Source organism: Mercenaria mercenaria, chromosome 4 (assembly GCF_021730395.1).
Source record: "Mercenaria mercenaria strain notata chromosome 4, MADL_Memer_1, whole genome shotgun sequence".
Classification (NCBI taxonomy): domain Eukaryota; kingdom Metazoa; phylum Mollusca; class Bivalvia; order Venerida; family Veneridae; genus Mercenaria; species Mercenaria mercenaria.
Window position 1 is genome coordinate 69,759,718 of NC_069364.1, and position 15,949 is coordinate 69,775,666.

The window sequence follows — 15,949 nt, forward strand, 5'->3', positions numbered from 1 at the left end:
GGCGATCTCTCCTATTCATTTTTAGTGAATCTCTAATATTAGAGATTTTATATTTACCTCATCCCTCATCCTGGGCACATAATACTAGTATTACTTATATGTGCCGCGGAAGCCCAGGATGAAGTACTCCAAAGACGAGTAGAAAAATTTGTTTAAGTTTTAATTTTTTTACATTTTATATTATTCTAAGTATTTTTAAAATTTCTTATGGTTGCCCTTCTTTTGTGACAAGACTGTATTGTGGGGGTATAAGTCACTCCTGTGACAGTTCTAGTTTAAACTAACTTTAAACTGCCACTTTTTGCCGAAATATTTCATGAGTCCCCCGTAATGATAAATACTTGATTTATCCGTTCGAGAATAAATCTTTTATTCAAACATTTAACGGGAATTCAGTAATTATTCTAGAATAAAACTGCTGTTCTTGTAACTCTTTGGGGTTATTTTAACAGGAGAGTAAATGTGTGTTAACAAAGTGATTCTCGCGCTCACATGCTGTTAAAACACCTTTTTATATATGCGCGTTCCGTAGCAAAGCGGAAATCGTATTACGGCCCTAAAACGGATAATTCAAATGGAAATGCCGTCCAAGTGAAAAACCGGACTCGAACACCAACCAATCCTTCGGGATTCTGCAGTTATAACACGAAACACATTGCGTTATCCCTACACAGGGCCTCATAGGGAGTTACAACGGGAGACAACCCGTGTACTATAATGTATTTTCTGGAAACGGTCTTACTGTTTTCTACATTTTTAAACTTTTCCATATTTATTTTACATCCATGGTATATACTTTGAATAACGATTAATGTATTGTGGCTTATATGTATATGTATTGAAATGAAATGCAGGAAGTAAGCAAATGACATCGGTGGCTGGGTGCAGGGTTAATCATCACGGTCATTTTCAGTTTAATATGGTTATTTGTAATTTGTGGAATGGAACGGAACAAAGTTTGACGCACCCCATAGGGATACAAAATACAGTTTAGAAGTTACAAAATCATCAATTATGAATAAAAAATGATTAAACTGAGTCTTGTAATAGCATAAATTCACTTGATTAAATTATGTATTCCGAATTTGAACGTTATGCCAAGTACCGCAGGCATTTCGACGATGCCGCGCTGCAGTCACTTTTAAAAGTATCGCAACATAAATAATTTTAGCCTATCACTAACCAAATCTCCAATAACTCGCATTCGTACAATTATATTTTATATTCACAAAGATCAAATAGTTTAGCAATCGGTTTATCTTCGCGGGTAATCTTAAACTCTAGTAGGCGATTGTTCTAGTCAATTAAAGCAAACTGTATTTCCCAAACATTATGCTTTTTGAAAATTGCATTTTCTGTCCGTTCTATGCTGCTCGATATGTTACTTTTTTCAAAGTTTTGTTTGCAAAAAAAGAAGGATTTTACGTACATATATAAGAACTATCAAAATTCTCCTATTTGATCGTTTATGAGCTATACTTTATAAGTTCTCCATTTTTTTGAAAACATTTCCACAGTAAATTATTTTTGTAGATATGCTTCATATTTCCAGGAAACGTTAGGCTATTAAAATAAGTACAGAAACTTTCGAAATATCAAGATAGTTTCTGACTTTATATCGAAATAACTGTCTAGCTAGTAAATGGCAGCTGTCCACAACGGACACTTACACAAATGGTATCGAGATTATAATGTAAGTCATCGCAATAATATTTACAGGAAACCTTTGACTATTGAGACTCTTGTTAGAAAACTTCGCTTTATCACGATAATTTCTTGAAGTATCCCGACAGCTACCTACCTATCTCGTGGCAGAAATATGCCACCATAATGGGTGGATATTTAAAGCGTAAGAAGGTTTGCTCACTTTTATTTTACAGTACCATAAAGTCAAATTATTACAGTATCACGGGGGCATTTAGTTGTTGCCCTTCTGTTTCTCTGTTCTTTCATTTATCTGTTTAGTTTTGGGCCAAATTTATGCCCCGATACTTTTAGAAGTGCCTGCGGTATCGTCGAAATGCCTGCGGCACTTTTCCAAAATTGGTATAACGTTCAAATTCGGAATTTTCTGGACACATTATATGTTTTGGCAGATCACATGTCATTTATAAATATAATTTACGACGGCAGAGACGATGTGGTTTTGGTCAGCGACATGAAATGAGTCTAAACAATCCCGTTTCATTCCCAGTTTATTTGTCCTTGCGTTTCTAGGAAATGGATCATTTGCCACAAAATTTAACATGGATAGGTACATAAGATACATCTACACCCCGCTACATTCCCCGATTTTTGAAAAAAAATGTTCCATGCAGTAACAAAATGACAAAAATACTCGCCGATCTCGCTTGATTTGTAAACATTGGCGAAGTACCTGCGGTACTGGAAGCGAGGTGCCTTCATTCCTCGTCGACATAGGTATCCTGTAAGATCAAGCTATCTTTGAACAAATGATCTGGAGTGCAAAGAAAACCATTTCCCAAGAGGACAACATAAAATTGTATGTCGAGTGTAAGATGCACTCATTCCCAATGCAAGAGTTCTTAACACTTTATTAATCAGTTCCTTGCGAATATATATGCAACCTTTTCTCCATTATGTACAGTTTTATGTCTACAGTTGTACCTTATACATTGTAGGTTACCGCTAGCAACTAAAACGAGTTTAAATACAAGTTATTTTAAAAGTATGTTGATTGAAGATAGCAGTGTTAAGTATATGCCTGTATGATAGGGAATGCATGTGTTTCCCGCATAGTTATTACGGTAAAGTATGATTTGTCCAAAAAAGAAACAGCAGGAATGAGTGGTCCGTATATCTATTTTATAAAAAACAGAAAGTCGACAAATTTCATATTTATTATTATTTTATGGCATATAATACAAATATAACAGAACTTGGATTCAGTGTTGTTATATTTTCTGGTCCTTTGGTATCACGGAGTCCATTCAACATGTGTGTAATAGAGTTCCACTTAAGCCGGTGCTAGGGGTCGTGAGAGGTGTTGCACATTTCATTACCTCGCATGAACAGACTCGATCAAACCGAGTCTGCTATTATTCTTCTTGGTTGCATTATTTGCTTTCAAAAGATCTTTTTATAGATTTTACTTCGTGCGGGGCGACAACACAAATCCGCTTTACTTCTTCGTGGCAGTACTGTTGTGTACAATTATTCAGAACTTAAGTGATTTAGAAACTATGTTATTTAACATTTCTACAGAAATATAACACGCTTGTCTTCCAGTTCTATTTTTGTTGTTTTTTTTCTTTTTTTTTTTTTGTTAAATTTATTTTATAAACATGCCTGAATGGTCGGAAGTGCCTGCTCATAATATTGAAAAACACATCAGTTCTATGACACGTTCTACTTTTTAGTTTAGAACCACAAATGCTGGATTAAATAAATATTTTGACAGTCAATATAAACTCACTTTGCACATTCGTATATAGGGGGCGTCCGGGTAAATTCGGACAATTTTTAACAGTTCGAGTTTGACAAGTTGCTGTGTAGGTAATTTTGATTCGCTGCTTAACAAACCCAAGCAGTAAGGAGAAAGAATATCTACAGATGCGATATCCAATCATATTTAGGTTTGTAATCTGAAAATATTGTCACACAATCGATTTCATTGGCTCTGCCCTCAGTCGGCATAACTCGGACGAGGTAGGAAAATTCGGACACATTGTAGGAATAATTCGGACATAATAAAATACGTAGGAATAATTCGGACACTAAAACTGTTTTTAAAAAGTAAAATTCAAACATCTGAAAAATATAGATATTCATCAATATTGATATGCAGTCAAACCTGTCTATAAAGACCACCCTCGGGAGAGTCTTTATTAGGAGGTGGCCTATATTCACAGGTTAAAATACACCGTTAATGTTAAAAATGGGAAACAAAATATGCAGTCTTTAGAGCCAGGTGGTCTCTGTTCAGAGGTGGTTTTTAACACAGGTTTGACTAACTGTTTTGGTCAAAAATCGAAAACAACGTAGTACAGGGAGTCTGCACTGTCCCTTAAAATTGCATGTTCGATTTTTTCCTACTATAAGAAAACAGGTGTTTTAACTCGGACACTTGAACTTCTCCTTATTTTAGACAATCCTTTGATTTTTGGGGAAAGCAACAGATATCATTGAGTTTTTAACATATTTATCTTCCATTTTGAATACATAGTTAAAAGCAATACTATGATATCATGCCTGATACATGAATTGACTGAATCCTCTTCGAAAACTTCCCGCCTTCTATAGGTTAAAGGTCAGTAATTCAAATCCTTCTTTGTTTCATATAAAAAACGACAACTTCAGGTCGTCTTTACGTATCTTTAGAGAACATCACTTTTTCCTACACCTATTTTTTATGGAAGTTCTATCACAAATCAACGAAAAAATGAAAAGAAAATAGGGGGTTATGTAGTTCCTAGTGAAATGCCAGTCATTTGTGGTCTGCTACCCTAAAAATGGCGCATATTTGCTCTCGTCCGCGCAATAAACACCTACTTCCGGTTTCGATCTGCAAAACTTGCCATGTGGGGTGTATGAACATGAAAACCGTCTCATTTCATGCAGAATGTATTTTAGTAGTGAAAAATGGTGATTAAAGCACTCGTTCTACACGAATTTGCGCAAAAAATGGGAAAATTAGGATCTATTTATTATGGACTTCTTTCGACTACACCACGGAAGCACATTTTCGACCGAATTACTGACCTTATTCCTATAAAAGATATCTTTGTTGTTCGCAGAAAGTATGAGTACTACGTCATTACTTCAGTTGTTACGTTATATCCGATATTAAGACGTTTTGTGACTTGATCGTATTTTAACGGAGACATATCAATTTCACAAAAGAGACATAAATTAGCCTTATCGGATGTGAGAACATAATTATAGATTTGACTTCAAAACTGTACGAATTATGCCAATGTCCCAATTTACCCGGACACCCCCTAAGAGCCTTTCATTTTCTGTAGAAGTCTCGCGAGATGTTTTGAACATATGACTATGGCTCTTTAATGATGAAAATGAAAACTTGCATGTTACGCACTAAAAAATGTTTTCAGCAGTCAGTGACTTACATGTGGTGTCACATTTTATCGGGAAATCTCGCGAGATCATTTGGAGATTTAACAAGTCGAGGCCCTCGCCTTATGGAATGCGTTGTGAAAGGGCCAGTCGGTTCCGACACTTTTTCTCTAGGCATGGTTGGTTTCTGTCCAAGCAGCAGCAGTATATTGTCTACAGTATCACAGAGTTGATTCTCAAAATGTTGCATTCGACTGAAAAAAAATAAAAGAAACGAATTCATGTTCAGTCTACTGGTACACGGTTCATAAATTTCATTGGTAAATAAATGCTTTAAGGAGAAAGTACATTTTTTCTGAACGTTCAATTATCTGTTAATATCAGCTGAATCTATTATATTGCTTTACGTATTTTCAGAATGCTATCGGATTACTTTTTTCTTAAATTATTTTATGAAATATATTTCATGAATTTTAATTGTTTTTCTGTAGTATTTTTTCTCTGGAAACGCTGGTGACAAGTAATTTGTTTTATCTGATACTGATACTGACATTTAAAGACTTTTATTCCACGTTTTCTACAACAGTAAACTTTAATACAAATGTATTTTTTTTAATAAACGAACCATAAAAATCATGATAAGTTTGATCAGATATATGCAGCAATTTTCCTGCCTGTAAAGTCTGCAGATAAAATTTGAAGAAAAAGAAATGATATATCCAGAAGTAGGACTCAAACCTACAACCCAGAGATTTGCAGCTAAATGCTTTTTTTTTCCGAACAGGTACCTGCACATGCGATATTTTATCAATTAAGAAACATATATGCAATAGTTATATCGCTATTTAGGTTCGGACACCGAAAATTAATTTACGGAAATATACGGAATATTCATGAGGCTTAGGTCAATACTTACGGGCAATAAACATAAGATAGACATTTTCAATGATATCACGGATGACTGATGATGGCGGTTACCGCCTTTGAATTTCATTTAGGATATGAAAATACTAAAATCATTATATTGTCAAATGCGTTTGCACAATAGCAGTATGCTACACGAACTCTAAAACAGTATGGAGCGAAATGGAACTCGGGGGAAATACACGTTATATTTGTTTACTTTGCTAAATGGTTGAGCTTGTTGTCGATTTCCACGAGGTTTGACTGTGACGTTTGTCTCACTCTTCCAGGTGGCGCTGTATCACTAGTTTTCCAGGAATGCGGACGGCTACTTGTGGGCGCTACACCGTCTGATGTTTCCATGTTAGTTCCACCGGAAACAGACTGGGGCATTGACGTACTGGCTGAAATTTGATGGAGAAATTCAATGGTTTCTGAACGGCAATTATTCGTGAACCAGAAGCCTAGATAGCTTAATCCCTTACATTAAAAATATATATTAAAAAAATTCTACTTTCTCGTTTTAACTATAATATATGCAGAATTACTCTAAGCTTTGTCCTATGTTGAGAAAAATAGGGACATTATTATGCACAATTTGAACAGCCTCATATGGTATCATCAGGAGTTATCTCTTACTATCAAAACAGGTCTGAATACCGACTGGTAAACCAGTACCATATTATATGAGAATTAAAGTCCTATTTATCTTACACTTGTTATCATTATGAACGAAACTGTTATATACACATAGTTAACGAATGTTTGACTATTAAGTGTTTGCCGTTGTGTTCTATAAGCAGACGACATCACTTACTTGTATCGGCTGAAGTTGTGCGACTGTGCCCAGGTGAAGGACCGGAATGTTTGTTGTGATTTCGCCTTTTTACTCTTGTACCTGAATAAAATCAGTTTAGATTTAATAATTTTATGTTAAAAATCTAAATATCATACAACATTTCATAAACTGTATTAAGAGAAAAAACAAATCCATCAGAAAGAAACAATGTTCCAAAACCGCCACCTCCAGGAAACTAAATTGACATCTACACAATATGCAAGGATAAAGAAAAACGGTAGATAATAAAGACAAAACAAATAAAGAAAGTAGCACAATATGACTCCGCCATAGGACAGTCAGAGGCTAAAGACCTTCAACAGTGTCGTGCACGCCTGGCGTTTTGCAATGTGTACAAGATCTTGTACAGTGCAGACCAAACCTCACGTAGTGCGAGCTTAACCAAAGTCATATCTAAAGGTAATCGACCCGTTATGAAAATCTGTAAATTACTAGTATATATTTTCCGTTTGTGATTTCGGCATTTTCCGTGTTTACGGAAAACTACGTATGTGTTGAGTTACATTTACACTCGAAGAATGTCTGATAGTCTAATGAGAAAACGTATGTACACGGACATTTCCGAGTGAGAATACGTATGCACGCGGACATTGTCGAGTGAGAATACGTATGTACACGGACATTGCCGAGTGAGAGTACGTATGCACACGGGCATTGCCGAGTGAGAATACGTATGTACACGGGCATTGCCGAGTGAGAATACGTATGCACACGGGCATTGCCGAGTGAGAATACGTATCAATCTGACTAAAGTACTTGATCTTCTAAACGAAGATCTGAGAACGACCCATTCACATTCGTCTTCTGTATATTTTGGATTTCCATTATTGCTATTTTTATGTTATCCAATCAGACGACTTGTTCGATTGTCAAAGGATAAGAAAAATATGCGGTTATTCCAGGACTCGAACCCGGGACCCTTCGTTTACAAAGCAAGTGGCCAACCGACTGAGCTAACCGGCTATCTGATACATTACGACATAAGAATTGTAAATATCAAAAGTCAATGCTACATGTAGATTTGCAAGATGTTGTAAGCTAGGCTCTGAATGGCTAGCGAAAGAGCCGTCAGAACGAGGCAATGAATAGGTCGTTTTCAGATCCTATGCGTAGCGTAATATAGGAGATGTACTTTAGTCAGATTGGAATACGTATGTACACGGACATTGCCGAGTGAGAATACGTATGTACACGGACATTGCCGAGTGAGAATACGTATGTACACGGGCATTGCCGAGTGAGAATACGTATGTACACGGGCATTGCCGAGTGAGAATACGTATGCACACGGGCATTGCCGAGTGAGAATACGTATGTACACGGACATTGCCGAGTGACAATACGTATGTACACGGACATTGCCGAATACGTATGTACACGGACATTGCCGAGTGAGAATACGTATGTACACGGGCATTGCCGAGTGAGAATACGTATGTACACGGACATTGCCGAGTGACAATACGTATGTACACGGACATTGCCGAGTGACAATACGTATGTACACGGACATTGCCGAACGGGAATACGTATGTACACGGGCATTGCCGAGTGATAATACGTATGTACACGGGCATTGCCGAGTGAGAATACGTATGTACACGGACATTGCCGAGTGTCATTACGGCTTCTCTACCATAAATACAAAACTGATTGCGTAAATAACCATAAAACAACCCAAAGAACCATACAGGCATGCACTATACTCTCTTTTAATATACTGAACAGAAAAGAAACTGTCCAGTTTTATAACTGGGGTAATTAAAAACTTTAATTTATAAATCTCTTGTGTCTTCATATTACATTACACTTGAAGAATTTCACGTGTAAATTTTTAACAAAAAAAAAATCAATCAACCGTGAAGTCAGTAGTCACACAATAGCCGTTTTGCACGAAATTCACGTGCGCCTGTAATTAACAATTTTCTCTGTGAAATTTTATCGTCTTTGGAAATATTGATAATTGGCTAACTCGAAAAACAGAATGAATATTAAAAAATATTGTTGGTTGCACCGCACGACTGAATCAAATTTATTGGGATGTTACAACTGACGCGCAGAAGATATAGCCTTTCAAACGGCTATTGTGGGACTACTGACTTCACGATCTTCAAGTGTAATTTTGGTATGAAGAAACAATTCAAATTTGAAAAATTAATTTTTTTTTTCAAAATATACCAGTTATACATCTGGATAGTTTCTTTTGCTGTTAAGTATATAATGTTTAATAAGATTACTATTTCTTGCATACCAGACGGGAATTTCCGGTATTTTTACCGGTGCTGGAAAAAATCCATCTTACACCCCGGGGTGTAAGACGACTCTTGTGCTTTAAATGACGTACTAAACATATGTAGAAGATTTATGTAGTTATTTGTATTTTATTTCAAAAAACGGAAAAAAAATCCAATACCTTGACAGTTCCTCTTTGTTCCTGCTCGTATATTTCTCGATTCAAAACAGGTTATTTTACTATGATCAAAAATTCATAACGTTACGCTGCAACTGATAAAACAAAATCGGAGCTAAACATTGTTATTTGTCTTTGAAACGTCGTGACGTTTTTCCTGTTTACGGACGTTGCTTGCCCGCGCTTTGTTGAAATATGTTGTTATAAGAAATAGTTCTAAAAAGAAAGCCGTTCGATTGATTTTATTTTAATTGTTATTTCTTGATACCGGTATGCAAGAAAAAGATTCTGTCTGATTTTTTGCAGATTTTGAGACACTTTTCAAAATTCTATTTGTTTTGCTTACAAGTAACATTTCCAACGAACGCTTTTATATCATATATCATGTAAATATTTTGAGATGTAAACTAATTCTATCCAGAAAGTCTATACTTTTTACTGATCTATCTGTGAATGCTGTATCTATATCACTATAGGCTTGCTGCGGAGAAATTTCGAATGCCTTAGACATCAGCTCATCTTCTCCCATCTGCGGTCCCGTGCTAGCCATTTTTCTGCGCCAGTAAGATCGCCCGCTTCGTCGATCTGTTGTTAAATGAGAACATAATTCAATATGCTGCATAAATGAAATGTACCTTAATGTGTTTAATTAATCAAGTCGGAAATTTTAACGTAAATTTTTGGAATATTCGTTATCTCTTAATCAACTAAAACTAGATTTTTCTTTAAAATAATGTAAACAATTGTATAATCACATTTGATTTGTTCATTTTAATAAATTCGGCATTTAGAAGAAAGACAAGCAATAAAACAAGCAAATTCGATGAACTGGTATCCCCCGCCGAAAGGGTTTGTGGTGAGGAATGGCAAAAAAATATCTCCGGCAAAAAGTTAAGGATGTTTCTAAGAAGCAAATAATTTCATTAGTCAAATCAGTTTAACAGAAAACAAATGTTTAATTAAAGAGTACATAATAAATGTATGATACTTTGATCCTGACTAAAGAATTTATTTTGAATGGAATATGGTTAATGTAATAAGCTTGGCTTTTAAAATTAAATGCAGTTAATTGAAATGTGAGTTTAACTGGAACAAAATATTGTCTTTGAGTGGTTTGGCACCAAGTGTTGCTGTTTAACATGTACATTTTAACTTAAAAGAACAGAATGTCCTTAAGAGAACACAATCAAGTAAGATATCTTGAACACAGCTGGGGGCATTGGGTTGGGGCAGTTACAACTTAACATGTTGAAGGTTTGATAAATTAAAAAAAAGGAATGGAAATACAATAAATATATGTTTATATTCTTTTTTTTACGGGGACGGGGGTGTGTGAACAGGTGAAGAAACAAAAATTCATATGTTGATTATAAATATTGATGGAAAAATGGAAAAAAAAAATTGGGGAAGGAAGGGGGGAGGGGGCAGGGGATGCATGATCGGTGGTGGGCATGACTGGGTGGAGGAGCGGGGTGGGGGAATGGTACAACTTGCATGTTGATAAATATTCATGGAAGGTTTGAAAAAAAATCTAACATAAGGAATGAATTTTGTTTTTTTTTGTTTTTTTTTTTTTTTTTTGGGGGGGGGGGGGGGGGGGGGGGGGGGGGGTGTGACCAAGGCAAGGAGGTGACCAACTTCACATGCTTATAATAAATGTTCATGGAAAAGAATAAAAAAAATTTAATGGTAAGTTTGTTATGTACAGATATGTTGATTTTCATACAATTAAAGGGCAATAACTTTGAAGTTACAAAAGAAATCTGAACGAAATTGTGTGTGCACAACCATATTATGGTGACCTAAATTCTATTTAAGTTTCATAGATCAAGGTCAATTTTATCAAAAGTAATGATGCAGAAATTGCCATATTTATAGTACCCTATATAGTTAACACTAGAAAATTTTAAGGGCCATAACTCTGGTGTTACTTGGGCAATCTGACTGAAACTTGACGGGCCGCATAAACTCATAGTGGTGAACATGTATATGAAGTTTTATAAGAATATTCCTAACCACTTCTTAGATATGGCTCCGGACGGAAGGGCGGACGGACGGACGGACAACGCTAAAACTATATCCCTCCGACTTTCGTCGGGGGATAACAAAGCAGAAAGAGAAACAAATAGTACAACAATCGCAGAATATGTACGGGAATAATCAACACAAAGGTATTTTACACAACAGTTTACAAAATGCTGCAAATATTACTTCAAATGGGCATGTTTTGTTAAATTCGTACAGTAGTCAATATGATAGTAATAGGCCATATAGTGCGCTCAGCACACTGACACGAGACCAGACGAAAATGCCTCTGTACTTGTTATACCCTACCCCTAGGTATACTATACCCTTCTAGTGGGTAGGGTATATCATGTACAGAGTCATTTTCGTCTTGTCTGGTGCCAGTGGCTCAGCACGGATAACAATAACATTGTCCCGCCGTTGGCACAAAATTCGTGTCTATAGTTAACCTAAATTCAAGTCCAATTAAACAATAAAGACATATGGTGGCAGACTAGGTATCGCACAGTATTATGGCGTTTGACATGTAAACTAACAAAAGAATAACATCAGATTAAGTCCATTAACAATTACTAATTCCTCCTTGGCCGAATGGTTACGCACTCCGTTTCGTACATATTCGTCGGGAGCCCATATGTTATTTGTGTTTTTTGGGTCTCATTTTTTCCTTAAAGCTGTATTTAATTTCTTACTTATCAGTTAGGTTTAACAAAGATAAATGAAGTTAATTAATCAAGTTCCAGCTATTTCTTTTACTGACATATATGCCATTTATTTACACGCAATCCTGTTTAAAACATAATGTAATGCGTTTGAAGCTCTGTAGTGATAATTTAAACCACAACGCGTTTGTTTTATAAAGTTTATGACAAACTTTACTTTAAATAGCAATGACTTCAGTTTTAATTCTGATTTATTTAAAATTCTGCTGATTTTTTACGAAAACAAGAACAAAGAATGGATTAGAAACTGGAGAAAAATAAACTTACACAAAGTATGTTACTTGTATACAAAGTGAGGAAAAAACTTCTTGGACGGATGGAAGATTCGAACTTCCAAAAGTATCACTACAAAATGAGGGCTTTTTCCATTCACTCATACCCTGCGCCAACAAGCCAACTACCGGTAGTACTAATCTAACTTCGCATATCTTTTATTTTAGATTTAATTTAAACGAGAATGCTACTGATTGTTTATTTACATGATTCTTTAAATAGAAACGCTCTAGTACTATGCGGTACTTATACTGAGATGCAAATCATTGGTCAAAATGATAGAATGACCAACATTGAAAACCAGAAGACCCAGTTGACTAGTATCAAAACAAATATTTCACGCAAGTAAGATTATGATAGCGCAATACATCAATTTAGTGAGATATGTGATGACGTCATGAGAATGGATTCAAAAATGGATCATAGAATAAAGGGTTTACAAAAGCATATAGAATTTCCCGAAACAAAAATTTCAGATATGAATTCAGAACATGAACAAACTAGAGAACGGTTAATTGATTTGCAGTGGCGGGGCATGAATGAAAATTTGATATTTGATGGAAGAGCAGAAGACAAAGATTTTTTTTGGCCAAAATGGTGAGGACTGTCAACAGGTCATTAAATAATTTCTTCAAAAAGAAATGGATGTTGAAAGGGAAATTAAATTTGATAGAGCCAAAAGTACGCTAGAGCTATTCTAGTTAAGTTCTCTAATTTCAAAGACAGAGAGTATGTTAAAATGCGTGCACCTACAAAACTGATTAGAACTAACTTCTTGGTAAATGAGCAGTTGCCTAGGGAAATAGAAAATGCCAAGAAGCCAGCGCCCGAAACTGCGAAATTGGCACGACAAAAAGAAAAAAAAAGTGAAATTGTGTCGAGACTATTATGGCAAATGTATATACCCATGAGCAGCGTAAAGAGTATGTTAAACACACCAAAACGAGATGTGAGGATATAAAAATCAACTACATTCACTAACTTAAAGATAAAACAAAGAATACGTCAACGCATCACGACCAGAAAAGTTATAAATACCAACTGACAAAACAAACAAATGCACACGAAAGACAGTCACAATGGAAAAGAGTGGATAGAGACAGGTATATGACAATATGGACAGTTGTGATGTGCACCAGGAGAGTCTAGCACTTAGAAACAGTTTTTGCCCCTTGAGTAATAGAACTATAACACAAGAAACACCCGATGGAAACAATAACTTATATACAGGTAAAAGAAACGCGCTGTTGCTACTTGGTACTGAACTGACATTTAAAAAGCAACGAGAAAACGGTCCAGAAAATGATACGGTTTCTATTCCGTCAGACGATTCATAAGTGAGCTATCTATTAATAAGGTCAGACAGTGCACGGAATTCTTATGCCAGCGATGTCAATAGTTAAGACGGAGCGGGGAACAACTTTTGTTATTCAAACAATAGACGTTCAAAATAAACCTATTTTACTAAATAGTTTAAAGGTGTTATCCATGAATATTCTGCGCTGGTCTAAATGCAAAATCATGTTGCCCAGATTTTCTGTATTTCATTGATAAGTATGACATTATTAGATTTCAGGAAACACAGATTGATGATACTGACAATTCTATACGCAGATTTCTGTATTTTTACACAACAAAAATAAACTGTCCAGGTATAAATCAGGCGGAATGACCTTATTTGCGAAAAATGCGTATACCCTTTGTAGTTGTAGATCATGTAAGATCTAGCAATCTGGAATTATTCTTTAAAATTTCCGGTCTATATTTTGAAGAATCAGACATCAAATGCGAAGTTTTTATAAGTTACATATTTATGAGTTAGATTTTTGTAAAAGTTTATTTCAAACGACAGAGCAAAGCCAGACTATACCAATCCTTAAACTACTTGATGCCAATGTTGTTGGTTATATTTCATCAACTGCTCATGTTTAAAGCATATATATGTTTTATTTTCTGATGTCCATTGCACAGTAGCATTATCACTAAAATGTAAAGATGACGTAGATAGTCATGTTACAAATATAAACAACACTGCTAATGAAGTAAGTATGGCACCTGTGACTTTGATAAATCTGAGTTACTTATTTAAATTTAGATATCTTAACTTAAAATTGCTGAAAAAGTGACCTAGTTTTTGACCCCGGATGACCCATTATCAAACTTGACCTATATTTTATCAAAGCAATCATTCTGACCAAATTCAATGAAGATCAATTGAAAAATACAGCCTCTATCGCATATACAAGGTTTTTCTTTGATCTGACCTAGTGACCTTGTTTTATAACCCCAAATGATCCGTATTCGAATTTGACCTAGATTTCATCAAACCAATCATTCTGACAAAATTTAATGAAGATCAGTTGAAAAATACAGCCTCTATCGCATACACAAGATTTTTCTTTGATTTAACCTAGTGACCTACTTTTTGACCCCAGGTGACCCATTATCAATCTTGACCTTGATTTCTTCAAGGCAATCATTCTGATCAAATTTAATGAAGATCAATTAAAAAAATACAGCCTCCATCGCATACACAATGTTTTTCTTTGATTTGACCTAGTGACCTACTTTTCGACCCCAGATAACCCATATTGAAACTTGACATAGATTTCTTCAAGGCAAGTATTCTGACTTAATTTCATGAAGATCAGTTGAAAAATACAGCCTCTACCGCATACACAAGGTTTTTCTTTGATTTGACCTAGTGACCTACTTTTTGACCCCAGATAACCCATTATCAAACTTGATCTTGATTTCTTCAAGGCAATCATTCTGATCAAATTTAATGAAGATCAATTATAAAATACAACCTTTATCGCATACACAAGGTTTTTCTTTGATTTGACCTAGTGACCTACATTTTGATCCCACAAAACCCATATTCAAACTTGACCTAGATTTTTTAAGGCAATCATTCTGACTAAATTTCATTACGATCAATTGAAAAATACAGCCTCTATCTCATACACAAGGTTTTTCTTTGATTTGACCTAGTGACCTAGTTTTTGACCCCAGATAATCTATATTCAAACTCAACTAAGCTTTTATCAAGATTATCATTTTGACAAAATTTCATGAAGATCAGATGAAAAATACAGCCTCTATCGCATACAAAAGCTAAATGTTGACAGACGACAGACAAACGACGGACGCCGGACATCGAGCGACCACAGGTGAGCTAAAAATCGATGCATTACGCACAACATCGTTATACCAATAAGTGAAATAAAAACCAATGCAAACCTGATGATCTTAGACGTTTGAAATCAGAAAAGAAAGAACAACGTAAAGCATACGAGTCCTAAATTGAGAATATGATATTTGACATCAAAATCCCTGACAAAGAAAGTACAAAAACAAATAAATTGCCAAAAAATCTATTTTCTTATATAGAAGGACAGAAAACCGAAAGTTCCACTATACCACTTCTTCGTGAAAATGGAATACTGAAATCAGAAACAACTACAAAAGCAAACATCCTTAATGACCAGTTCCAAAGGGCATTTACACCTGAAAATTCCCAACAAATACCAGAAAAATGCCCGAGTCCCAATCACCAAATGCCAAATATTTCCATCAGCCAAAATGTTATTAATAAATTACTGGGTAATATCAACCCACACAAAGTTTCGGGCCCAGATAGCATCCATGCAAGAATCTTGAAGGAATGTAATGATAGTATTTCACCAATTCTTACAATTATTTTTAATTTTCTAATGT

General features: G+C 35.3%; 1 protein-coding gene across 1 annotated transcript in view; it reads right to left on the bottom strand.

The window, feature by feature from the left end:
• Positions 1 to 3,249: 3,249 nt before the first annotated feature.
• LOC123553485 (potassium voltage-gated channel subfamily H member 7-like) overlaps positions 3,250 to 15,949 on the bottom strand; it is an 84,822-nt gene continuing 72,122 nt past the window's right edge. Inside the window, exons 11-14 of the mRNA XM_045343186.2 lie at positions 9,642 to 9,794; positions 6,758 to 6,838; positions 6,161 to 6,344; positions 3,250 to 5,291 (exon numbers count right to left, since the gene is read on the bottom strand). Coding sequence (XP_045199121.2) covers positions 5,099 to 5,291; positions 6,161 to 6,344; positions 6,758 to 6,838; positions 9,642 to 9,794 — 611 coding nt within the window. The 3' untranslated portion in view covers positions 3,250 to 5,098. The remainder of the gene's footprint in view (positions 5,292 to 6,160; positions 6,345 to 6,757; positions 6,839 to 9,641; positions 9,795 to 15,949) is intronic.